The sequence below is a fragment of the Vicia villosa genome, linkage group LG4 (assembly GCF_029867415.1).
Source record: "Vicia villosa cultivar HV-30 ecotype Madison, WI linkage group LG4, Vvil1.0, whole genome shotgun sequence".
Lineage (NCBI taxonomy): Eukaryota > Viridiplantae > Streptophyta > Magnoliopsida > Fabales > Fabaceae > Vicia > Vicia villosa.
This window is the reverse complement of record NC_081183.1, coordinates 193,262,032-193,288,642: the sequence shown is the minus strand read 5'-3', so window position 1 is coordinate 193,288,642 and position 26,611 is coordinate 193,262,032. Positions and strand designations below refer to the sequence as shown.

The 26,611-nt window shown below is 31.3% G+C and overlaps 2 protein-coding genes across 5 annotated transcripts; both read right to left on the bottom strand.

Annotated features, from left to right (window-relative positions):
• Positions 1-3,316: 3,316 nt before the first annotated feature.
• Positions 3,317-6,981, bottom strand: LOC131596553 (B3 domain-containing protein REM16-like). Of its 2 annotated transcripts, none has more exons than XM_058869231.1 (5): positions 6,832-6,981; positions 6,619-6,744; positions 5,014-5,686; positions 4,140-4,339; positions 3,317-3,952 (listed from the first exon to the last, which is right to left on the bottom strand). In XM_058869231.1, the coding sequence occupies exons 2-5, from the start codon at positions 6,730-6,732 to the stop codon at positions 3,548-3,550; spliced, it is 1,392 nt and encodes a 463-aa protein (XP_058725214.1). In that variant the 5' UTR covers positions 6,733-6,744; positions 6,832-6,981; the 3' UTR covers positions 3,317-3,547. The 2 variants fall into 2 exon arrangements, with proteins under 2 accessions (XP_058725214.1, XP_058725215.1); XM_058869232.1 differs by having other exon boundaries at positions 6,859-6,877.
• A 3,900-nt stretch (positions 6,982-10,881) lies between these two features.
• Positions 10,882-21,592, bottom strand: LOC131596554 (B3 domain-containing protein REM16-like). Of its 3 annotated transcripts, none has more exons than XM_058869233.1 (4): positions 21,386-21,592; positions 20,348-21,026; positions 15,239-15,361; positions 10,882-11,230 (listed from the first exon to the last, which is right to left on the bottom strand). In XM_058869233.1, exons 1-4 carry the CDS (start codon positions 21,503-21,505, stop codon positions 11,178-11,180), a joined length of 975 nt encoding a protein of 324 aa, XP_058725216.1. In that variant the 5' UTR covers positions 21,506-21,592; the 3' UTR covers positions 10,882-11,177. The 3 variants fall into 3 exon arrangements, with proteins under 3 accessions (XP_058725216.1, XP_058725217.1, XP_058725218.1); XM_058869234.1 differs by having other exon boundaries at positions 15,239-15,377; positions 21,386-21,591; XM_058869235.1 differs by lacking the exon at positions 15,239-15,361 and having other exon boundaries at positions 21,386-21,588.
• Positions 21,593-26,611: the final 5,019 nt, after the last annotated feature.

Genomic DNA, 26,611 nt, shown 5'->3' with positions numbered 1-26,611 from the left:
AACAGTTGGGGGTGCTGAAAAGTGAAAAGACACCATAAGACCCAACAATGCATAAAGAAGGTTAAGCTACGAAAGCCCAATCGATTAGCACGTTATGCTAACCGATTAGAAAAGCTTTAAATGCGTATTTCCATATCAAATTCAATCTTGCCTTACACTTTAAGCAAATCAAATCCCATCATTAATAAAGATCTTGCAAAATCCAGAGAAAATCACAAATCTAATTTATTAAAGTCACTAGCTAATCGATTAGGAGAGTCGAAAAGGAAAATTTTTGATTTGATTTTCAATCTGCACTTAATGCTTTACTGGAATACACGCTCAAATCATTAGAAGGCACATGATAAATAGGTAAACATATTTTCACTTCTCTTGCATCTCATATTTCTCTGTATTTTTTTTTGTGAGTTCTCTTTGTCATAAATGTCACCATGACTTTCCCTAGTCAAAAATCTAGAATACCACCAGAAAAAAAGATGTTTGTTGGTGCGGTAAAGCGGCAAGCAACAAAAGTTTTGGAAATATTTATCCGGGAAATTATCGTGTCCACAGAGATTAGTGCTACTGAATTGTCGTTCGACATATTCTTAGTTCTTGAGCTTGGGTTTAATTTGTTAAAGATAAAAACGGAAAAGTAAATATTAACACAAAAATAATTTATTTTTTAGAGACAAGAAATTTATCAAGCATGCATATAATCTACTTATCACAAACTTAAACCTATCGACCAGTTGCACTCAACCTACAATACTCGTCAAAATCATCAAGCATCGCTCACACCCTAAGTCATTTCTAACTCAAAGTAGAGAGAACTACTATATCATTTGTACCGATGATCTCTCAACCGACACAACTAACACGGAAGCATTAAGCTCCGCACCCATAAAGATTATTAGCTCTAAATCTATCTCTAGAATCTAGAAACTAATAGATATCCATCCCTAATCAAGATTTGTGAGGTATATGTCTATAACAATCCAAATCCAAACATAAATGCAAAAAGATTAAGGAAGACATCAATGATGATTTGTAAGGCAAATATATTATACAACACCATGATCAATACATATACATATGTTCAAAGTAAATAGACAAACATACCCAACAAAATAGAGTATACAAAGAGAAGAGAAGAATAGGAACCAAACATTTCTTGGTTTGTCAACCCCAATCGATGAGAAATTCGACCTCCGATCATCAAGATGCAACCCCATTTGATGTTTCTAAACCTCTTTCTACCAAAAAATGAAGGTTGATGGAGTTGGGAACAAATACCCCAAAACCATAACCTAAAAATGTGTTTTTTTGCCCCTTTTAACGAGTTGCTGTCTCAGGCGATTTCGCTTAGCGAGCTTAATCTCGCTAAGCGATAGCAGAAAAAAAACAAATTTTGTTTTCGCCATAACTTGAGAACCGTAACTCCAAATTGCGCCCGATTCGAAGAGTTGGAAAGCATATTCAATACTCTATCTAACAATGACAAAATGGCACCCAAATTGATGATTTTTGTCATCCTTATTTTAATCCTTATTCTTTGATGAATTGATCCCGTTGCTCAAAATCGCGCGTTTGAAGCCGTGTCTTCGACACTTTATTGTCCATGCTCCAAATACGCCTCAATACCTACAAAATGAATAGAAAACTATCAAATGGTACATAAAGAAATCAAAACACGAGTATAAACAAACTAAACGTATTTACACACAAAACAGGGGATTACTCAACAGAATTTACACAAAAACACTATAAGTGCCACAAAACTATATATATAAAAGCACTACAAATTGGCACTTATCAATGTCATCATAGCTGCAATGATGAATAAACATGAAGAAGAGAAGATGGTCTTGGAGAAAAGAATCATATGGTCCTTGTTTATGAACGAAACCTTCATGAGAGGATACAAACCATATTCTCACATTTGTCAAGCCTCACTAAGAGTATTCTTCACAGAAGAACCTAATAGAATATATCTAGGTCTAGTACAAGAATTATACACCAACCTGAACATTCTTGGAAAAACCCTAATATCATCAGTAAAGAATGTGAAAATTACAATTCATAGAAAACGATTTGGAAGAATGTTTGAAATACTCTTCCTAGAAACACACTACAAACTTGAAAAACCTTTAGAACTCAAAAACTTTAAACGAAACATAGCTCTAAACTCTCTTGTAACCAATCTTATAGAGAAAAGAAGTTTTCCTTTCAAAACAACCCTGTTAAAACCAAAAGTTCGAATACTTCACTATCTCTTGACAAGAATCTTACTTCCAAGAAATATCAATATTAACTTTGTTATCAAGATTGACATTGTCCCTCTTTGTCTCCTCACCCAAAACATACCGACAAATTGGGTGAATGGAATATTCTATCATATGTCATTTTTAAGAGAAAAACCTTCAACAGATATATCTATATGTCATTTTGTCTGAGTCCTTATATTTTACTTTCGCGTTCGTTTTAGTTCTAAAATCAAAATCGGCAGGAAAATTCGCAAGAAAATCCGCAGGAAACCTACAGATTTTCCTGCGGATTTTGGCTTTGGGACTAAACCTAAAGCAAAAAGTAAGATATAGGTACTCAGACCAAAAAAAAACTTACAGAGACGAAAATCAAAAACTCGCTAACTTACAGAAACCAAAAGTGCATTTAAGCCTAAAAAGAATTACAATATTGGCAAATAGACATTTATTTGTGCTACTTTGTGAGATTATGTTCTAGTAGGGTAGCTGCATAAACTTTCAAGGGAGATGCTTCCTTTTGTCGTTTAAGATTATGCTCTAGTATGTAAGCTGCATATACTTTCAAGGGAATTCAATTTGTTGTTTAGCTCTACTTGATAATGAAGAACTGAAGATCATGTGAATCAGGGGACTAATGCAGACATGAATTTCTTTATTTGTAGTTTGAGTTTGACTTTTGGTGTCAAGTGAATCTTTTAACAATGGAATACTACATTACAGATTAAGTACTATTGTGATTCTGCATATTTTTTTTCATATAACTGTTATGCAGGTTTTGAATATTATCATTTTACATATAAGTTCAATTTGATTTTGTTTGATATATATATATATATATATATATATATATATATATATATATATATATATATATATATATATATATATATATATATATATATATATATATATATATATATATATATATATATATATATATATATATATATATATATATATATATATATATATATATATATATATATATATATATATATATATATTACTGGAGACAATAACACATTAGCAAAAGTTATAGCTGTTGCAATAGATTAATCCATGAAGGTAGATAGATAAATTCAAACTTGAGCATTAACAAGTCTAGCTGTTGCAATAGAAAGTTTACATATGTGAGAATTACATAGGTAGAAGCAGAAGATTGAATAAGTTAAACAATCCAACATAACATCCAAAATACAAGCACATTTGATATTACATAGCTTAGTCTGAAGCTCTAACACAACTGTTAAACATATACTATTGCATAATTCTGACGATGAAACTTTCCTCGGCCGACACAATTACGCACCTTCAAGGGAGTCAAGTTCTGTTTGGATAGCTTTGATTGGGGTTATCATAACTCCCCTCCTTTTTAGTTGTGGTTCTCCGGAAGGTGTTTTCTTAATTGATCTCTTCTTTCCCGAAGAATTCACCGCAGTAAGAGGAGTAATCTCCTCAACAACTCTAAAAATGGTCATTTCTAAGATCAATGTGTTTTGCATATAACCAGCGGGCTTAAACAAACACACATCAAACTCTTCGAGGTTATTTTCGAGCGCAAAATGTTTCCACCCACCGGAAAGTCCTCCATTGTTACGAATATTGTGAAAGCAGTATTTCCCAACCCATTCACCCGTACCCATCCGTAATATCACATCTTGAGATGACGGAGAAAGATGGTTTAGTATCCACTTATTAGGGAATGACTAGTCGCAAAAAATAAAAAATAAGTACGGTTAGTATCAACTTATTAGGGAATGACTAGTCGCAAAAAATAAAAAATAAGTACGGTTAGTATCAACGTATGCATTGTATAATAAAGTTTAAAATGCGGGAAGTTACATAAATTCACAGCCGAGTTTAAAAAGGACAGAAAGGGCGGACGTAGTTTACCACGAAGAATCTCTTGTATACATGCGAAGGTCGCATAGTTACAAGCAAGGTGTCTTCAATACATGTTTCCTGGGCCAACCGAAGAGTGTTTTCGATCTCATCTTGTGTGACAGGCCTTCTATTTGAAGTATATAGTTCCTGTGTCGCTGATCTAACCTTTGGAGAGGCCTTTGGAGAAACCTTGGGAGAAAGTTCAGCATCTTAAAAAAATAATCAAAATAAGTTACCTCGCCAACAACCAGTACATGTATTGATTATTAAAAGAGAAATACTCGAGAAAAACCATGAAAAACTGGCACAGACACCGAACATGAAAGTGATACATCGACATTGGTAATAGTTTGAGAAAAATGAGTAAATTGAATGTAATAACTAATAACATGTTTCAGTCATGTTGGTTGTTGGTGTCTGATACCAACATGTGTCGGACATTGGACACACCTTCGATCAGAAATTTCAGTGCTACAAAGAAGAAAAGTGTTTTTCATTTTATTTCTTTAATTGATTCCACAAAAATACTAGTGAAGTGTCACAATGTTGGACTCAAACAAGCACAAAGTAACTAAACTATAATGTTCAACTATTATCCAAGAAAAATGTGACCGTTTTTCAAAATCAAAAATTTTCAGCAAGAAATTTCACTCATTCAATTGTTTTGAAGATAAAGAAATATCCATAGAACAATAGTGAGATATGTTTCTTGGTGACATGGTGGTTTTCAGTGGTGCGCATACCCCGATAGTTTTTAGTATTGCTTTCATTGGATAGTATAAATAATTTATTGTGCAATAGTTAAAACTATGTGATCAGTGAACCACCTTTACCGCAAGTGTTCTGTGTTTCTTTCCCTAATTGATAAAAGTAAGAAAGTTACCAGACACCCATTCAAGAGTTCTCTCGTGAGAAATAGCTGATTTTGGTGGTCTTCCTCTCCTCTTACTCGGGACAGACGTGTCGGCATAAACAGGCTTCCTTGTCCGTTTACCAGTTGTTTGGGAGGGAACAGTTATTGGCTCAGTATCATTGACTACTGCATCAGACATGAATTGCTCAGCGGAGGCAGATTCAACACCAGCATTCGAAGTCTTTCCGTTAGTAATTTCGATAGGTACGGCAAATGGCACTCGGATTTTGTCAAGATGCGAAGGTTTCTCAGGTGAAACACCTTCATCAACACCATTAGAAGGAGTATTGACTTCTTCAACAGAATTATCTGAGTCCCTTTTCTTGCTAGAACATCCACCCCCATGTTCAGTAGGAGCGGCATGCCGACATTTTCGAACAAAATAACAAGCTGCCTTCTCACAGAAACTCTCGCCATCAAAGATTAAAACCTCAAACAACGATTCACCGTTGTACTTAAAGACAAGAAAATCATTTTCTTTCAAAGAGTGTTCTTTTACAAATTGTTGCCAACCGTTCGTGAAGTACAAAGTACCGTCTCTAGTTGTCAGCTCTATATTCCACAGCGCTCCACCAGGACCTTTTAGGGTCACACTTTCTGGCAACTTCTTCTTTATATTGTCTGAAAATGTTTTGGGAAGTGCCTGAAAACAAAAAATAAATTCCTATTTCAGAATATAATGCGAAGAGCTTTAGCTGAAACAGAGACATGTTGGTAGACTATATGCCTAAAAGTCAATCACAGTCCATCAAGTCCAACACAAACACCGGACACGGTACTAACATCGACATGTCCACGCCAGTAATAACTAAAAATTATCAGTAATCAAATGTGTTGGTGTCATGCCAGAGTCAGACACCCGCCCAAGACTCCCATATGTGTCAAACACCACACACACCTTCAATCAGAAGTTATGAAGCACAGACACCAAAAACACAACATCAACATTGGCAAGACGACATCGGTAATAATCTGAAAAAATATCAAATTAAACATCATCACAAGTGTCGGTGTCGGTTTCTGACACTGATACAGAAACACTTTTTTTCAGAGGCGACGGTGCTACAGAGATCATAACTATCTCATTGAAAAACAACCATTAATCATCTCAAGAACACGACTTAAATAGTAATAATAACAACCCAAGATCAACCACATTACAATCCATGAATCTCCTTACTCATTCACATCCTTATATTTTCTTTCAGAGCCTCACAAATCATAAGCATGACTCTACCAGAATGCATGCATTGCATGTTCACTTAACCTAAAATGTAAATGCATGCTTCATCCATAACAACCTAAGCTAAAAACAAAATGTCACAAAAACAAACACAAAGGTAAGGAAGGATTTGTAAAAACTATAATAATCAAAGGTTAAAAAAAATTACACTTTAACAACTTAATACAAAAATCAAAACTTTCATCAAAAAAATTGACTGCAGTTAAAGAATTTGTAATAAAAATTATAAGGGTAGGTTAAAATAATGTGAAAATAAGGTTAAAAAAATATTTCAAAAATGTGAAAAAAAAAAAAAAAAAACAATATGGACATGAAATGAAAGGAATACTAACAAGTTGTTGATCAAAATCATTGCGGAGAAATTGGGTGAAATGGATGAATTGAAAATGGGTCCAGTAAACGTCTTCCTCCCAGGATCTGCATCCTTCTTCTTCTCTTCCTCCCATTTGAGACAGAATCTGATACAAAAATGGTTGAAAGGTGAAATCTTTAACAGTAAACAGTGAAAATGGAAATGAAAATAGATAGAAAATCAGAGAAAAAACCCTAAATCAGGAAAGCGCTTGTGTTACTATTGAAAGAGAGCATAAAATTCCAAAAGTGTGATACTTTCAAGGGTTTTCACTTCATGAGTTATTACTTGTCGAATCAAAATCATTAATTTTGTGACTTGATGTGTTTTATATTTCATGATATGTTTTGCTTATTAAACTTTATTTATTAGAATCATTTTATTACTATTTTATATGTTTTTTTTAATTAAAATGAGTTTTGTTTAATTGGATGACGAACTTTAACAGAAACTTCATTAATAGATTGATGGAATTCATTTTAGATCGGTCCGTTTAAGACCAGATATTGAGTTTTTAGAAGGAATTTGTTTATTAATATTGTGAAAATTTGAATTATAAATGTTGATACTATAAAATTGAAAAAGAAAATGTATAATTGTATCCGATACAAATGAATGCAAAGTATGGTGATGAACGACGGAGAAGATACCTTTAGAACTTTAAGTACAAAGCGTGATCTAAGAAATTTTGAGACGAGTGGCAAAGATGGTAGTACCTAAACCCAAAATAAAGATGGAAACTCGTTGAGACGACGAACGAAGTAAATAGTACCAGAACGAAGAAAGAGTAAAGGAAAGCTAGGGTTTTTGAGGCGTCTGAGATGGGCAAAAACGGCGCCCCCGGAGATATAACTCATATTAGTTGGATAGTATACATCATTAACAAAATCCTAATGGGCCTCAAGAGTGGTTCGATCCACTTTGTCAATAGAAAAGAGAACTATAGGGCCCGTAACCTAACCGAAAAGACTATAAAGAATAAAATTGTATCTAGTTCTTAAAGGTAATGGGCATAATCAATATACAACTAATGTAAATGTAACTGAGACCACCTTGGGCAACTATCAAAATCAATAAATTTATCTTTTGCTTTTAAAAATAATAATTTGATTTATGCTTTACGGGGAAAAAACACTTTTTTCAACTAATTTATTTGTATAGAATTAAGAATATACTCATAGTTTGTTTCGTAGCTTTACTGTATCAAAAAGGTTCTGAATATTATTTACTATGTGTTTTTTATTTTTATAGGTTTAAAGGAACTAAAAAATGAAGAAGTAATGGATTAATAAATATAAGTGAGGGAAGCTCAATGAATTACTTAATGACTTTGTAAGATTGTTAGTTAGTTAGTAGGATTATATGCTACTAACTATGTGCTAACTAAGTTCATGCATGACTAAGTCTGTAAATGATTGCATGGGTGATTGTCTGTTTGATTTGGAGAAACTAAATGGATTGTGTGTAAGCCTCTGAATGTTCTTACTTGATGCTACTGATTTTTGATGTTGCTGGTGCTTAACTCTGACAATTGGAATGTTGTAGTTGTTGACTGAATGCTATGATGAAATCCTGTTATTCTACTTGTTGTCACTTGTTATGATCTGAACAAAGTGGTATATCTTGAAGAGTTGAACAAAATACTAGATCTATAAGAGTTATTTTGCCACAATTTTCCAAATGGGGAGATTGAAGTTCTTTGTAAATTAGTCTTTTGGATTGGCTGCATTTTGCAAAACAATGACATGAAGAAGTGCTTAAAGCGTTCAATTTGATCTAGCTTGTTTAAGTTGTATGGAACTGCAAAAGGGACACATGTTGGACACAATGTCTCAGCATGTGGTATGACATATGGGTCATTACTCAACAGGCCAGACTGTTGTGTTTTGGAGTATGTTTTGCAAAAGATTTGTTAAAGATTTTATTGTTATTGATTTAACAACATGATTAGGAGATTCTCTTGAAAATTGGATGAAGATTAATTTAGATTTAAATTTTAATATAAATTGAAACAAATCATATCTTGTTGGATATATTTAAGTAAAATATAATATCCCACAGGCTCTGCATCAATTTTGGACGAAATCAAATCAAATATCCATGAAGAAAAGCCCAAAAAAATTATGCTATATAAGGAGCTCTTTCCTAGCTTTAAAGACATAGATCATACATTGAAGATCAATAGAGTTTAGAGTTCAAAAAAGTCCTTATTTTATGTACACCACTATGTTTCAGTAACTTGGCATAGTAGGTTTATCTTGTTGAGTTGTAAGATTCAACGTCACTCGTAGTTGTGATTAAGGTTGATCACTAAGTTTAGTGATTAAAAAGTCCAAACACTTAGGTTAGTGTTTGAGAGAAAGTGAGATGGGTTCTCACATTTAGGGGGAGAACTAAATATAAATTCATTTTGTAGTGTTAGGAAAAGGCATAGGACATCATAGAGTTTGATGTTGCTTGATGGACTAATTGTACTAAGCTATTAATATTGAATTTTCTTTCTTGGATTAGAAGCAAACCCTCTAAACGTAAGTGCAGGTGTGATTGTCTTACTCGTATAATTTTTTGGACCAGTTGTTCCAACATCGAGTTCGACATTTGTCCCCTAAGGAACAGGATTCCAGGTTTGTTTCATGCTGCTTTGAAATTATTTATAATTAAAAAAAATGGGCGGAGTAATTCAAATGTATAATAATGACAATGACGCATATTGTGGCCACAATAACAAGCAAACAAATTTTTGGTATAACTTATTTGACTTATTCCATGAAGTGTTAATAAGGAAGTAAATTAGGAATTTGTTAGAGAAAATTAATGATTGTTAATAAGATATTAGTTCATTCATAGGGTTGTTTTTAGCTTTGATTTTTAGATTTTCACTTCACGGTTCTCTTTCCCCCACATCGGTACCAAGGCGCATTTCTGCAACGTCCATTCAGCTGTCGTTGTCTCACTCTCATCTCAAAGGCATATAATAGTATTTACTTAATGCACTTTATTTTTTATTTTTCATAAAATTTATTGTTTTCTTGAATTTGTAGTTCAATTATGACCCAACCTAACAACAAGAAGGCCAATTATGGTGACGACATTGATAGAATTAATGAGTTATCTGGTAATGTCATTTATTGCATTCTCAAACGCTTAAACGTCTGAGACCTAGTTAGGACCAGTATTTTGTCCAGAAATTGGTGGTATATGTGGATTTTTAGTGTTTTTGTTGATTTGAGGCTTTGAAAATATAGATGTTGGTTTTGAATGATTTTTCATTACAGTTTGTGCATAACAACCGTAAGTGGTTTACCCCATTGCGAATTGATGAAGAAGCAAATCAGTTGTCTTATCTGCAAAAGCATTTCGCGAACATCGTGTCTCTAAAAAAATTAAGTGATTAAATGCAACTGAGAGCCTGCTACATTCCCAATGATTCCATCATGAAACCAAAAAGGGCAGTGTTAATTGTATAGGAAAGAGTATATGATTGAGTGTCGTTGTACCATGTTGGTTGTTGACATAGAAAATTTCCTTGAGTGAACGGGTATAAAAAAAGGTGATATAAAAGACATTATCATGTTGTTTAAAGATGTTTTTTTAGAGTTCATGGAAGGTGAATGAAAACCATGTTAGGGGTGTTTGTTTACATGAAATATTCTTAAGAAATTGTATTTTATAAGTTATGAAGATAGATCATTTGGTGTAAAATTCTGCCTAATTTAAATACTCATAGAATCAGTTTGGTAATATTATTTAACTAGTCTTAGTTGTAGTGATTTTGTTGATTTAAATACTCATAGAATCAGTTTGGTAATATTATTTAACTAGTCTTAGTTGTAGTGATTTTGTTGTGTTGTTCACCTTTGATGATGTAGCTAATGTCTATTAAAATTGAAAGTTAAAACATGTTCTGTTTGAAATAGTTGATTTTTTTTTGTTTTGTTTTGGATATTGGAAAGATTAATTTGATTTTCTTACCAAAAGATTTTGTTTGATTATAGATTTCAAACCTCAATAAACTTGAATAGAATTATTCAATCTAGGGATTGATTAAGGGTTTTAAACTTTCATAACAAAAGGTTGTAGCAACTATTCATTATGAAAATAAGTTTTATGAACCTCAAGCAAAAGACTATACCAGTATTTTAAGTATTGTTATTCTATGGTGAGAACTTCACATAACAAAAACTACTAACAAAGATAATAACACATTTCATAACAACTAACTACCAACTAGGCAACATTAATATATTGTTTTCAAAGATAGGAATATCACATAAAGTAATTGAAAATTTAAGGAGTTTATCACCATCTCCTTTCATCTAGTCAATAATTGTACTGCTTAGAAATAAGCCACCAATCAAGAGAACCATATGTTACATATTTGCAACAATACTTCTATATATATGTCCTACTTCCAAAAGGCTAAAGTCTTGATGTTTCCATCATATCACTAGTCAAGATGGAAAAGAAGAAAAAAACAGATAGTACAAACTATTCTACAGGAACAAATAACCTTCATCTGAATGCATAACTCGAACGGGTTCAGGTTCCGCCTTGAATTTCATCATGGCCATCAACATCTTTTCCCTTGCTATCTAAAATCACAAGGAATGAAAAATAAATAGTGAGTAATCTCAGTAAATCAAGAATGATTTGAAATAGGACTTGTACCATTTTAGTATATATACTCAGTCAAAAACTATAGTATGTACATCACTGCATGCTTGAGTCTAACCTATGGTTATCAAATCGAGATTTAGATCGTGAATCGGAATACCTATTTTCCGAATGGCTAATCGAATCTTATTATGAATCATAAGATATATTACCAAAGAAAGAGTTGCAAACCAGAAATAAATAACAAGCAAGAAATTGAAGAGATAAATCCCTACTACCGAGTGTACGTTACAAGTGTCACCATGGTCACAAATAAGCTTTTGATAATACCTACTAAATCCAAGGTGTCATGAATTAGGTCTTCATCTTTTATCTATTGCATTCTATCCTAAACACAATAATTTTAATGGTTACACATAATTACAACTCATACTATTTCTACTGTCTAATTTATCTAACTTCTTCTACGAAAATTCTATTGTCTAATTTATCTAACTTATTCTACGAAATAAATTATTTCCAATGAAGGTTGAGATCAATTTCATAAACATCCCCCTAAAATTTATGCGGCCAATTAGCATTAATTTGCTAACAACAAATTGATGAAATGGGTGTCGCTCAACTTTGGCAAGACCCCAGAAACTTGAATTTGGTACTAACGTACGGAAGTCATCATAGGCGTCGCATATTAAATGACAATCAACTTTAATATATTTGGTGTGTTCATGAAAAACAATGATTTGGATGTCACTTTTGTTGACAAAAGTGACATCGGTCCCATTTGAGAAAATACAATGATTTGGATGTCACTTTTGTTGACAAAAGTGACATCGGTCCCATTTGAGAAAATCCAAGTTCATCTGAAAGAACTTGACAACATAAAGTGATGTTGGCTCCGTTAGAGAAAATCTAAGTTCATCTGAAAGAACTTTGAAGCCCAATTATTTATGATCAAGCAGCAGACATGGCACGATACTCTGATTTATTAGAAGATTTAGCAACTTGTACTTTCTTTTTACTTTTCTACGAGATCAATGAAGAGCCAAGAAATAAGCATCAACAAACGACAAATTGCAGTGTGTTAGGAACCCTATCCAATACACATCACTTTAAGCACTTGATTTAGGAGATATTCCTATGAGAGAGAATGAACCAAGGTGAGTTCCTTTTCAAATAGCAAACTATACGATGAACCGTTGTCAAATGAAAATATTAAGATGAATGAACAAGGCATGATTCCCCAATCACCTTGCATTGTCACTCCACAACAAAATGGAGTTGATGAGCACAAAAACAGACGCTTGATGGAAGTTGACCAAGCATTACTATTTGAGATAAAAGTTCCAAAAAATTTACTCACTGCTACCCACTTAATTAATTGCATGCCATCATCTGTTTTAAATGGTGTCATTCCATATTCCATCATTTTACCTTCTATTTTTTATTCTCTAGACCCCCAAAATATTTGGTTACAAGTGTTTTTTTGTTGGATGTTAGTTCACAAATAATTAAGTTTGAACCAAAGTCATTGAAGTGTGTATTTTATGGTTATTCTCATATCCAAAAGAGGTATTTTGCATTTCTCCATATTTTGGCCGTTATCTTGTTTTAGTTGATGTCTCATTCTTTCAAGATCATCCTTTTTTTTCGAATTCTCAATCCGTTTTTGTCAGTGTGTGAGTTAGTTGATGTCTCATTGTGTGTGAGTTAGTTGATGTCTCATTTTTTTTTAAGATAATCCTTTTTTTTTTTTTTTGTAATTCTCAATCCTCTTTGCTAGTGTGTGAGTTAGTTGATTCTTTCTTAACGTATATCATTTACCCATTGTATTCATCCAACTCTTGTAGCCCGAAGTTTCAAGTTCTTTGAGGCTATGTTTGGGAGTTTGGAGGGGAGGGGAGGGCTTTGGAAAATAGGAAGAATTGGGTGAAAAGAATAAAAAGATTTTGGACAAGAGGGTTTTGGACGATTTGATTTTATTCATAACACCAAAAACCCCATAAAATGGGGGAACTCAAAAATTGTATTCAATGAGGGTTTTGGAGGGCTTACATAAATTTTTCAAATATCTTTTAGGTTGTTATACTATTTTGAAAATTAAAAATTTTGTAATGATGACTCTTTTATTATTCTAAACAAAATCATTTTTTCAAAAAATGTTAAATATTTTTCGTTATTTTTTCGTTTTCGGAAGCCTTCCCCTCCCCTCCCCTCCAAACTCCCAAACATAGCCTGAGCGAACATATTCTCGTCATCCCAAGGTTTCAAGAGAGTATATTCCAGAAGATACTCAACCTCTACCCCCTACAGCGCCTGGAGATTATGCAAATTATCGTCCAATAGTCTTACGCAAAAGTAAAAGTATTTGTAGGGAGCCTATTTCCTCATATGTGCCCCTTCTAGTTTTTTGTCCTCCACTTCTAAATTATTTTGTTGTTGGTGTATATTTCATTTTTCTTTCTTACATCTCTTTTAGATGTTATTAATCACGAGGGCTGGGACAAAACGAAGGCTCTTAAGCATAACGACACTTGGAATTTGGTTTCTCTTTGCAGGCAAGCAAGCTGTAGGATGCAAGAGGGTTTATATTGGCGAGATGGCTATGTGGATCACTTAAAAACACGACTAGTTGCCAAAGCATATATCCAAACATATGGAGTTGACTATACTAATACTCTTTCCTTTGTGCCTAACCTTTCGTCTATTGATATTAATATATTTGCCAAGCATCACTAGTCCTTGTTTCAATTGGATGTAAATAATGCTCTCCTGCATGGTGACTTATAAGAGGAGATATATATGGAGCAACCACCTGGTTTTATTGCTCCGGGGGAGCATGGACAGATGTGCCGTTTAAAGAAATTATTGTATAGCTTGAAACAACCACCTAGGTCTTGGTTTAGGAGATTCAATGAAGTGGCCTTGGCTTTTGGACTGGAATACAATTTCTCATACCATGCTCCAACGTTTGTTACAAACCATATAAAGTGTTTGAACTTGCAGAGACAACTTATGTAGAGAATAGACCTAGAGGAGGAGTCTTAAAAATATCTTTTGTCAAACCACCGTGAAGAAACCCATTTGGTGAAGAGACCATCCGTAAGAAGCTAATAAGAGAGCATAGTGTGAACAATTGTCGTTATAGCAACTGGTGCAGGGCAACCAATCGAGCTTTGTGTTGGCTGAGGGATCACTCTGAAATTTTCCTCGTGTGAAATTTTCTTAAAAATTCATTATTCATTGCTTTGATCATGCGAATATATTTAGCCTCTGTGAAGAAATATATTCCACAACCATTTGGTGAAGAGAGCATAGTATGAACGGGTGCAAAAGTCTCATCACAATTAATTTCATATTCCTCCTTATTTCCTATGGCAACCGGACGAGCTTTATAATGGTTGAGGGATCAACCTGAATTCAGCTTCATAGAATACACTCATTTGCATCTTTATGGGTTTGATATCAAGAGGAGAAGAAGTAATATATCATGTAAGATTTTCTTTAAGAGTCTGAAATTCCTCATTCATTGCTTTGATCATACGCGTATCTTCAATTGCCTACAAGGCTACAAGTAACAAGTGGGTATAGATATTGATATATCTTATATGTACTTGTAGGCCCAACTATATAAGATCCATTTAGAGTCACCCAAAGAATGAAATAAGAGAAAAGGGAAAGTTGATTACAAGGAAGAGAAAGAAAGTGAATATGTTATATAGGGCGGAGGATAGAATAATGAAGCATCTGGGAGAATCATTGATTTGGTTATGGGCCGAGATCATTTGTTCCTCTAAAGGGGATTAGCTTCAGGGTAGTAGGAACCCTAATTCATCTATAATTGTAATTTCTATATTTATGTAATATTACATATTTTACGCTCATCCTAAAGTGTTCTTTCTTTAATTTGTAAAACTAATTTTGGGTTCTCATTAGACATGCTAAAGAGAGGGAGAGAGAGGAAGTCAGAGAAGTATGAAGAGTCATACCTGTCTGGTGAATATCTATCTGGTGCTCGAAATGTTCTAACAGAATGTCGTGATTCAACAAGTACAGGTTCAAGTGGCAGATCAGCGTCGGGAAGGGGCGTGGGAATCTTCTCTTTATGTTGTCTGATATATACATTCCCTGATTTAAAATATTCTATAGATTGAGGGGTAATAGAAAATTTGAGAAGAATAGCAATATCATTCATGGCATGAGAAATGCAATGAAAAGACTATCAAAATTTGAGAAGAATAGCAATATCATTCATGGCATGAGAAATGCAATGAAACACAATTTGACTATCAAAAAATGACATATTCTTAAAAATACAAAAACGATGGTTAGAGACATCAAAACACACCGCCTTTATGTGAGTGACTATACTTCATCAATGCCCCATTGAATAGAGTCTACTCCAAGTTTATGCCTTTCAAATAGGTGAATAAAACACACCCAAAAATATGTAAATTCCTATAATTAGGTTGATTTTTAAAAAGACCGAAGATAGGAGAATCAAAATCAATGACCATGGAAGAAAAGTGATTGATCAAAATAATAGTTGTGGACAAAGCCTCCACCTAAAATTTGGATGGAACATAAACGCTATAGAAGTAGGGTGTGTTTTACATCAAGCAAATGACTATTTCCGCATTTTTTTCATCCCATTTGGTTGGGGTACTAGGACAAAATCATCCTTTTGTTGAAGCTAATCCTAAAACTCTCGAGACATATACTCATCACCAGAATCCGAGTGAAAAATTATAACACTTCCTTATAATTGAGTTTCAACATGTCGGAAATTTCTTAAACAGATAACAATTCAAATTTAGAATGGAAAAATATATTCCAGAAAACGAATGTAATACTCCCTCCGTTCCTTTTTAAGTGTCGTTTTAGAAGAATTTTTTTGTTCCTATTTAAGTGTCGTTTTATAATTTAATGTTATAATTTGTCATTTATACCCTTATTTTCTCAATAACTCCACCTCAAATTTTTCAATTAGTTATTGAAAAAAGAAAGTGTATGATTTAATTTATTTGGAAAGAGAAAAATAAATAAGGATATAATAGGAAAAGTAACTCTAATAATCCACTATCTTGGTTGAAGAGCTTTTTGCTAAAACGACACTTAAAAAGGAACGGAGGGAGTATTAAATAATTGTGATAATCTCTATATTGAGCATGAGCAGCTACATGAGACATACACACATCACTATGAATCCCTCAAAACATGTAGAAGTACAATGAGCACCAGTCAAAAAAGCAAATTCTTTTTACTTTTAGCCAATTTGTAAACATAACGTGAAACAGAGCCAGTAGAAATATGTTTATTTCTAAGCAAACCAATTTTAAATATACGAGACAAAACAACCGAATTTTGATTGCCTAATTTTTCATGTCAATCTTCTTAACAATTGAAAGTGTTTTAACAAACAAGAGATAAATGACTGGAAATAAACTGGAATCAGTTTTCCCACTTTAGGCCCCTTCACGACACCTTCTCTGATACTTGCTCCTGTACAGAACACCCCTACCAAGAAAGATTATAACAATTGTTATCCACCAATTGACCAATGGCCAATAAATTGAAAGCAATTCCAGCGGATAGAAGCACATTCCAAAATTTAGTTTATGTCACCAGCATTAGACACTAGTAATAGAGAAGGTATTATCATCAACAATTTCAGAGTTTAAGTTGTACAAGTATTCAGATGAACCCATCATGTGATGGAACGAACAAGAATCAAGAAATCATGGACAAGACGTATACTTTGAATGCTCTAGGCCAAAAGGGCAGAAAGTACCACTTGTCGAATCATCTCAGGTTGTAGAGCACTAACATCAAAATTCCCCCAGTGGTGGGAAGACCAATTGCGAAACTTGTACTCGCATGAAATACTTGCATCAGATGTTATGCTTGTTTACAGTAACTACAAGACTCGAAAATGATAGCATCATGAGACATGGTTCTTTGAGTAAGGAGATGTCCCTCTTGAGTATGTTTGTCGACACAGGTATCCAAGGAAAGAGATGTTTGTCGAAACTTATAACATATATTTATAAGCAGGCACAATCCTTATCTTACAAATTGGTTTTGTAAGTTGACTAAGGCTCGAATCAAATTCTAAGACAACTAAGATAGAACATTTAACCCATAACAACACAAATTGCAATGAGCAAAAGCAAGAACGTGAATCGCCAAGAACCACGAAAAAAAAGACTCACAAGCAATACAAAGAACTACAGGCAGTAGTGAGCTAAAATGTTTTAGAATTTGGCCTAAAGCATTCTTACAAAACCGACTTGAAAGGTGAGGGGTGTCACTCTATATAAACTCTTTCAATGCTCTATCTCAAACCAATGTGGGACTTGAAATCTTTCCAATACGCTCGCTCCCTCACCCCCAACACTCTTTTTGGACTTGGTGCATGAATTTTAAACGGTGGTGGTCCAAAGTTCAATCGATAAGCTCAGATACCATATTAGAGTTTGACCTAACTCATCCTTACAAAACTGACTTGTAAGGTGCCGAGTGTCACTTTATATAAACTCTTTCAATGCTATATCTCCAACTAATGTGAGACTTCTTTCCAAAAAAATGAACCACAAGTAACAACGAGAACCAAACCAAAATACACAATTACAAAAGGATTGTGATCATGATCCGACCAAGATTCACAATCGCAACAACAAAGACATAATCACTACCCATAATCACGATCGCAAAAGGATCGTGATCATGATCCGACCAAGATTCACAATCGCAACAACAAAAACAGAATGACTATCCATAATCACGATCTCAGAAGGAATCGCAAAGCAAAATTTTGACTCTTTAACCCAACAAACAACCGTGATGGCAACCAACATTGTATCGATCAACCAAGTTAATACCGTGTCAAGAAATAGGGTTTCATCCTTTCTCTATTGCATCCCATACTTTATATAATAGTATCAATGATTCCATGTAATTACAATTCAATGACAAATATTCTATCATCTAATTTATAGAACCTATTTAAGGAAAGTAAATTATTTACGATAAAGACCGAGATTAATTCTTGATTAGCACTAGGAAAATCCTAACTCCTTTCACACTCCTACACATGCCATTTGAGCGTATGCATTGGACTTTAGAGGGATCCGTGGCCACTCCCTCTTTTGAATGATCTTGCCTAAAAACTAATGATAATTGACCAAAATGGCATTTGTTTTCCTTGTTAGCGACCAATTAGTGATTAGTGATCACAAAGTACTTGTAAAACCGAATTTCAAGTGTTCAAGATGTTCCTCTCGAGTATGATTATACACCAAAATATCATCAAAGAAAATCGATACAAGCTAACACAACATGAGAGCTTGAAAAGTTGATGGGTCGTTAATCAATTCAAAAGGACCCAATGTACTCTAGTCTTCTTTGTGAGCCTTCAAGGCAGTCAACCTTGCATTTATCTTCTTGACGCCTTTACTTGGTTATACTCAAATTTAGAGAAATAAGTAGCTTCCTTTAACTCATCCAAAAACTCATCCAACGCAAAAATTGAGAACTTATCAGGTATTGTCCACTCACATATAGCATGTTCCATATTACTTCTTCACTAGGATCACTCACATATAGCATGTTCCATATTACTTCTTCACTAGGATTACGGGACTTGAGAAAGCACTTTGACTTTGGCGGATTATTCTAGACGTAGCATAAAAGTGGGAGATAATTTGACAGGGAGATAATTTGACCGAGAGAAGGCTACTAAAGGAAAACTTATTAGTTTAGTTTAAGATTATTCGTAGAGTTTAAGAATGAGAGATTAATGGGGAAACCCAATGAAGCATTGGAATGAATTTAGAGCAATGGCACAAGGAATGTGTGAGCTCTTATGGATGAAGAGATGGTATTAAATAATTTTAAGATATGATGCAAAAGACTTGAAGCTATTTTGTGACAATAAATCAACTATCCGCCAAAGATGGAATGTGAGTATTTATTGACAGTAAAAAGGACATGCAGAAGGGATAAATCCCTACTGCCAAAAGAGATGCTCTACAACACCCGCCTCACATAGCCGAATCCCCCACTAAGTCTCACTTTCTCTCCTTGCATTCTCTCTTTTCTTATTTCCCCTCACATAAACTCTCTATACTTTGAGCTTATTCCCTTTGTCACTCAGGCCATGCCCTATCAAAAAGTTGTCATTTTAAAAACAAGTGACATGCTAGGTTGTTAATCTCGGATAGCGGCGCTAAGCACCGGACCCCCAAATTGCTATAGCGGCGTAGTGGATAGAGCAAATAATGGGATGACCGCTATTGTGAAGACTAAAAAACTATAGATATAGGAAATAAAAATTCCAACAGCATACATAAATACTTAAAAATAGAAATTGTGAAAGCATATATAATAAAATTCCAACAGTAAATGTAAATTCCAACATCATACATTCCAATCAATATCAAGGTTGTCACCAATAGGTTTAAAACAACTTTTGTTGCAGGAAGTTGGTGTTACACTTGCAGAGGCATAGGATAGGATGACAATGCCATGGTTATTAAAATTGAAACAGCAACATAAACAGAACAAAGGAGAACGAAGAGGAGTATGGCTAGAACAGCATAGAACAGGGGAGTACGGTTAGAACGGCAAAGAATAGGGGAGCTTTGCGAAGAACATTGAAAATTGTGGAAAACAGGAACTGAAGAAGCAATCGAAAAGACCAATATACCCTTAAAAAATTGGTTTTACAAATTTGCACCCAAAATGAAAATAGCTATGGCACTGCCATTGCGCCGCTACGACACCGCTATTCGCGGCCGCTATGACCACTATTGTCAATAGCACTTCGCAAGACAATAGCGTAGCGGGGAGGGGTAGTGCAGCTAAGCTACACCGCTCTAGCTCACTATTGACAATCTAGGGTTCAATTTAGTATCGAATCGAGAGGGGGAAACTAGTCTGAACAATGAACATTGAGTTATCTTCTCAAGCTTTTACAAATATTATAGTAAACCATGTGCAGCACAAAAAGAATCATGACATGATCAGAAAGTTTTAGTAACTAAATAATTTAGAATTAATATAGTAAAAATTAGTGGAAAAGAAAGAAATATCTTAACCTGAGTGTTCCTTGCTGTAAGCCACCAAATCACGAATTGTCTCCGAAGAATTATCTACTTTTGGTGGTCTTCCTCGCTTCTTAGTATGGACGACAGGCGTAACTTCATTAACAGGCTTCTTGGTCCTTTTTGCAGCTGATTGGAAGGGAACTGCTACAGGTGTGGTCTTGGTGACTGTATCCGCCGCAAACAGCTCAGGGGAATCAATTCTTACACCAGCATTGGAAGTCTTTCCGTTGGCAGTTTCAAAAGGTACAGCTAATGGTGTTCCTACTTTCTTAAGACGCCGAAATTTCTCCGATGAACCACATTCAACGCCACCATTAGAAGCAGTATTGACTTCTTCAACAGAATTGTTGTTTTCCTTTGCCTTGCTACCCCCTTGTTCAGTTTGAGCAGGTCCGCATTTTCCAACAAAATAAGAAGCTGCCTTCTCACAGAAACTGTTTCCATCAAAGACTAAAACCTCAAAGAGTGATTCACCATTGTACTTAAAGACAAGGAAATCATTCTCTTTCAAAGAGTGATCCTTCACAAATCGTTCCCAACCGTTCACGAAGTAAACAGAATCATCTCTAATTACCAGCCCTATATTCCACACAACTCCACTAGGACCTTTTAGGGCAACATTTTCTGGCAACTTCTTCTTTAAATTGTCTGAAAATGTTTTGGGAAGTGCCTGCAACAAAAGTATAAATTATAAATTTCCACTAGGACAGACAGACAGAGAAGAAAAAAAACAGATCTACAGCTAATTTCAAAACAAGCATATCTATAATACATAAATAAATAATCATGGCAAAAAAGGGGGAAAACCTAACGGCTAATCTAATAATCAAAAGCTTAAAACTTTCTTCAAAAGAACTGACTGTAGTTAAATAAACTGTACAAAAACACAAAATTTTAAAAATGGGCAAGTAAAAAAATGCAAAAAAATTAAAAATTAAATATAAAATAAAATAAAAAGAAGGTGAAAAATAGTTTGAATATGAAATGGAGTGCATGGAAATAAAGAAAAGAGGAAAAGGGGTTACTCACAAGCTGTTGTTGAAAATCGTTGTGCAGAAATTGGGTGAAATGGATGAACTGGAAATGGGTCCAGTAAATGTCTTCCTGCCATGGCTTGCTTCCACCGCCGTTGGGTCCTTCACCGGCCATTTCGAAGACAGAGAGAGTGAAATGGTTCAAAAAAAGTGCAAAGTTTTGGTTTTGTAAGCGAAGGGTCAAAAACAAGAAAAAAGAAAAGGTTATAGAGAAAGAAGAATGGTAAGAAATGTTTAAATGGTTGAAAATTTGTTTTTTTTTTAATATTTTTTAAAAAGTTAAAATACAAATTTTACAACGGCATACACAATTTAATTTATTTATTTAGGGTTTATAGTTTCGAAAAATGTAAAAAATACAAGAGAAATATTTATTTTAATTCATTCATTCTATTTTTAATAAAGATTTAATTCATTCATTCTAGAATGGGAGTAAAAAGATATGCATGAATATTATTCATTCTAGAAAGGAGGTAAAAAGATATGTATGAATGTTAAGTATATTAATTTTATTTTGATGTTAAATAAAAATAGACTATGTAATTCTTATTAATAAAAAAATAATAAATAATTGGTAATGATGTTATTTTTAATTAAATATCCATCAAAATATATAAAATTTATAAAATAAAAAACAAATTTATAATTTAATTGTAGGTGTTGCAAATATAATTATTTTAGATCTCATTTTTTAGAAAAATAAAAGAGAATTAAAAAGGATAAACAATATAGAAATTGATTAGTACCATGTTTTATATTTGGATCTACTTATGTAATTTTTTTTATTTTTTTTATTTTATTCGTATCTGATTTTTTATTTTCTTAGATTTATAGAAGGCACACTAGAATAAAATTATGACTATTTTTTATATTTCATTTTTATCAGGGTCAATTTTTTAAGTAAAATTTTTTTATTTTATTTTTTCGCTCGTCTCCTTTTCTCTATAATTTATATTGTAGTATATTAATGCTTTTTAATTTATCTATTCTTTTTATTTATGGATACTTCTTTTTTAATTTTAAAAATTAAAAAGAAAAAATACTATCTACTTTTAAGTTGTTAATGTTTGAATTTTTTAATTTTTTCTCTTTTTTTTATTAATTTCAGATTTTATTTTTGACTTTTTTCTTTTAAATATCATTTAATTCTAGATCTAAATTCATTTATTATCTGAAATAAACTTTCTATTATTTTTTTAAAAGAAAAGAAAATAATATACCAATTATAAAGTTGCTAATTTTTTTATTTGTTAATTTTGTTTCATATTTATTTTCTTCTTGATTTACCAAAAAGAATTGTTTAATGGTTAAAAGAAAAGGTTCTAGAGAAAGAAGAATGGTAAACAATACCAAAAAATATGTTTAAATGGTTAAAAGAAAAGGTTCTAGAGAAAGAGATGCAAGAAGAATATTCATTTTTTTAATAAAAATTTAATTCCTTCATTCTAGAATGGAAGTAAAAAGATATGCATAAATATCCATTCATTCTAGAAGGGAGGTAAAAAGATATGCATGAATATAAAGTATATTAATTTTATTTTGATGTTAAATAAAAATAGAGTATGTAATTTTTGTTAAGAAAATATTAATAAATACAGTAACTAGTAATGATGTTATTTGTAATTAAATATTTATCAAAAATATAAATGTATAAAATAAAAAAGAAATCTATAATTTAATTGTAGGTGTTGAAAAAATAGTTATGTTAGATCTCTTTGTTTAGAAAATTAAAAGAGAATTAAGAAGGAGAAACAATATAGAAATTGATTAGTACCATGTTTTTTTTATTTGGATATACTTGTGTTTTATTTCTATTTTTATTTTATTTGTATAATTTTTTATTTTCTTTTTCTTAGATCTTAAGAAGTCATACCAAAATAAAATTATGATTATTTTTCATTTGTCATTTTTATCTAGATCAATTTTCTAAATATAAAATATACTTTTATTTTATTACTTAATTCATTTTTCTATAATATTATATTTTAGTTTATTCATGTTTTAATTCATCTATTAATTTTTGTTAATTATGGATCCATCTTTTTTAATTTAAAAAAATTGAAAAGAAAAAAATACTATTTAATTTTAAATTATTGATGTTTGAATTTTTAATTTTGTCTTGTTTTTTTATTTCTTCTTAATTTCAAGTTTTATTTTCGACTTTTTTTTCTTATCTATCATTTATTTCTGGATCTAAAATCATTTATTATTGGAAATAAAATATCTTCTTTTTAAAATGAAAAAATAATAATAGTATCAATTAAAAAGTTGTTTATTTTTTAATTTGTTAATTTTGTTTCATATTTATTTTCTTCTTGATTAATGATTTTATTTTTGGTTAATTTTGCTAAATATATCAATTTTTAATATGATATCATATATTATTAGAAAGAAAATATCTGTTTTTTCTAGTTCTAAAAATATTTGTAAAGAAAAGAACACTACCTATTATAAAATTGTTCATTTTGGGATTGTGTATTTTCCTTCATATTTTTTATTCCTAATTTCTAATTTTATTTTGTCTAACTTTCTTTCATATGCCTATTTTTTTTAACATGAAAGTATCTAGAATATATTTTGTTTTTCGTTTTCAATTAATAATTTGTCTTTAAAAAAAATCTATTATAACAAATGCCTATTATTTAAGATACCACCTATTGTAAAGTTTTTTATTTTTGAATTTGTTAGTTTTGTCTCACATTTATTTTCTTTTTAAATTCTAATTTTATTTCATATGTTTATTTTTTAATATGAAATTTATTATAGAAATTTTTTTTTTAAAACAAATGAAAAAGATGAACCTGTCAATTAAAAAATGTTTATTTTAAGATTTGTTAATCTTGTCTCATATTTACTTTTATTTTTAGGCTTAAATGCACTTTTGGTCCCTGTAAGTTAGCGAGTTTTTGATTTTCGTTAAGTTATTTTTATTTGTTTTAGTCCCTATATCTTACTTTTTGCTTGAGGTTTAGTCCCTAAAGCCAAAATTCGCAGGAAAATCTGCAGGTTACCTGCGGATTTTCCTGTGAAATTTCCTGTGGATTTTAATTTTAGGGACTAAAATGAACGCGAAAGTGAAATATAGGGACTAGAACAAAAAAAATAACTTACAGAGACGAAAATCATAAACTCACTAACTTACAGGGACGAAACTTGCATTTAAGCCTTATTTTTAGACGCTACATATTGTAAAGACTTTTATTATTGGATTTCTGTATTTTGTCTCATATTTTTTTTTTAGATTTTAATTTTATTTTTGTTAGTTTTATTTCATATGTTTATTTTTTTAATATTAAATCTATTATAAAAAATATCTGTGATTTTTTCTTGTTCTAAAACATATTAAAAATATGATATCATTGTCAATTAAAAAATATATCTTTTTGGATTTGTTAATTTTGTATCATATTTATTTTCTTCTTAATTTTTAATTTTATTTTTAAACTCTATCTACTGTAAAGTTTTTTCATTTTTGTATTTGTAAATTTTTCTCATATTAATTTATAAAAAATATCTGATTTTTTTTGTTCTAAAACAAATTAAAAAGATGATAGCATTATCAATTAAAAAATGTTTATTTTTAGATTTGTTAATATTGTTTCGTATTTATTTTCTTCATTATTTTTATTTTTATTTTTAGACATTACCTATTGTAAAGTTTTTTATTTTTGGATTTCTTAATTTTGTCTCATATTTATTTTCTTTTTATTTTTTAATTTTATTTTCGTTAGTTTTATTTCATATGTCTATTTTTTAATATGAAATATATTATAGAAAATATCTGTGAATTTTTCTTGTTCTAAAACATATTAAAAATATGATAGCATTGTTAGTTAAAAAAAAAAATTGGATTTGTTAATTTTGTCTCGTATTTGTTTTCTTCTTAATTTTTTATTTTATTTTTAAACACTATCTACTGTAAAGTTATTTATTTTTGTATTTGTTAATATTTTTCTCATATTAATTTATAGAAAAAATCTGTTTATTTTTGTTCTAAAACAAATTAAAAAGATGATAGCATTATCAATTAAAAAATGTTTATTTTTAGATTTGTGAATTTGTCTCATATTTATTTTATTTTTTATTTTTATTTTTAGACGCTAACTATTGTAAAAAAAATATTTTTGGATTTCTTAATTTTGTCTCTTTTTTTTTTTAGTTTTTAATTTTATTTTCATTAGTTTTATTTCATATGTCTATTTTTTAATATGAAATCTATTATAGAAAATATCTGTAATTTTTTTTTGTTCTAAATCATATTAAAAAGATGATAGCATTGTCAATTACAAAAATATTTCTTTTTGGATTTGATAATTTTGTCTCCTATTTATTTTCTTCTTAATTTTAATTTTATTTTTAAACACTATCTACTGTAAAGTTTTTAATTTTTGTATTTGTTAATTTTTTCTCATATTAATTTTTTTTTAGTTTCTAATTTTGTTTTGGTTAGTTTTATTTCATATATCTATTTTTTAATATGAAATCTATTATAGAAAATGTCTGTTATTTTTTCTTGTTCTAAAACAAATTAAAAAATAATAATAGCATTGTCAATTCAAAAAAATTATATTTGTTAATATTTTCTTCATACTTATTTTTCTTCTTATTTTATTTGTGGGAGATCATAAAATCAATAGATTGAGTGTAAACTATGCAGTTGATCCATCTAGTTTAAGCCTCCACAAAACCAAACTGTGGTTAGAAAAAGTTTAATTCAATCCAAATATGTTTTCAATGTCTCTCCATGACTTTCTTGAAAGCAAATAAAGTAGCACCAAACTTTGTCATCAAAGCATTACCATAACCTAAGTAACGCCCAAATCCCTCAACATAAAGGTCGTGGTCATTTTTAATGAGTTATTTAATTGTAAAATGAAATATAATTATATAAGTTCAATTGTATATATAATATAACAACTTCACTTAAAATTGTTATGAAATGCATGCTTTGTACTTTGCAAACAAAAATGTCAAGCGTTTTAGTTTTAATTTCTTTATTTACTTTACTTTTTCTTGACCTTTATCTTTAAAAAGATTAAATTGACACTGGTATAAAAGTTAAAAGTTAAGATAGTCGTGATAATTTGAAATAGATCTGATTTTGAGATTGATTTGGTCAAAATGAGAACAAAATAATATGATCTCAATCCACTAAGTTTAAAAATATAACGAGCAAAATAATATACGATTTTGAGATATCATATCAATTCACTTGGATTCT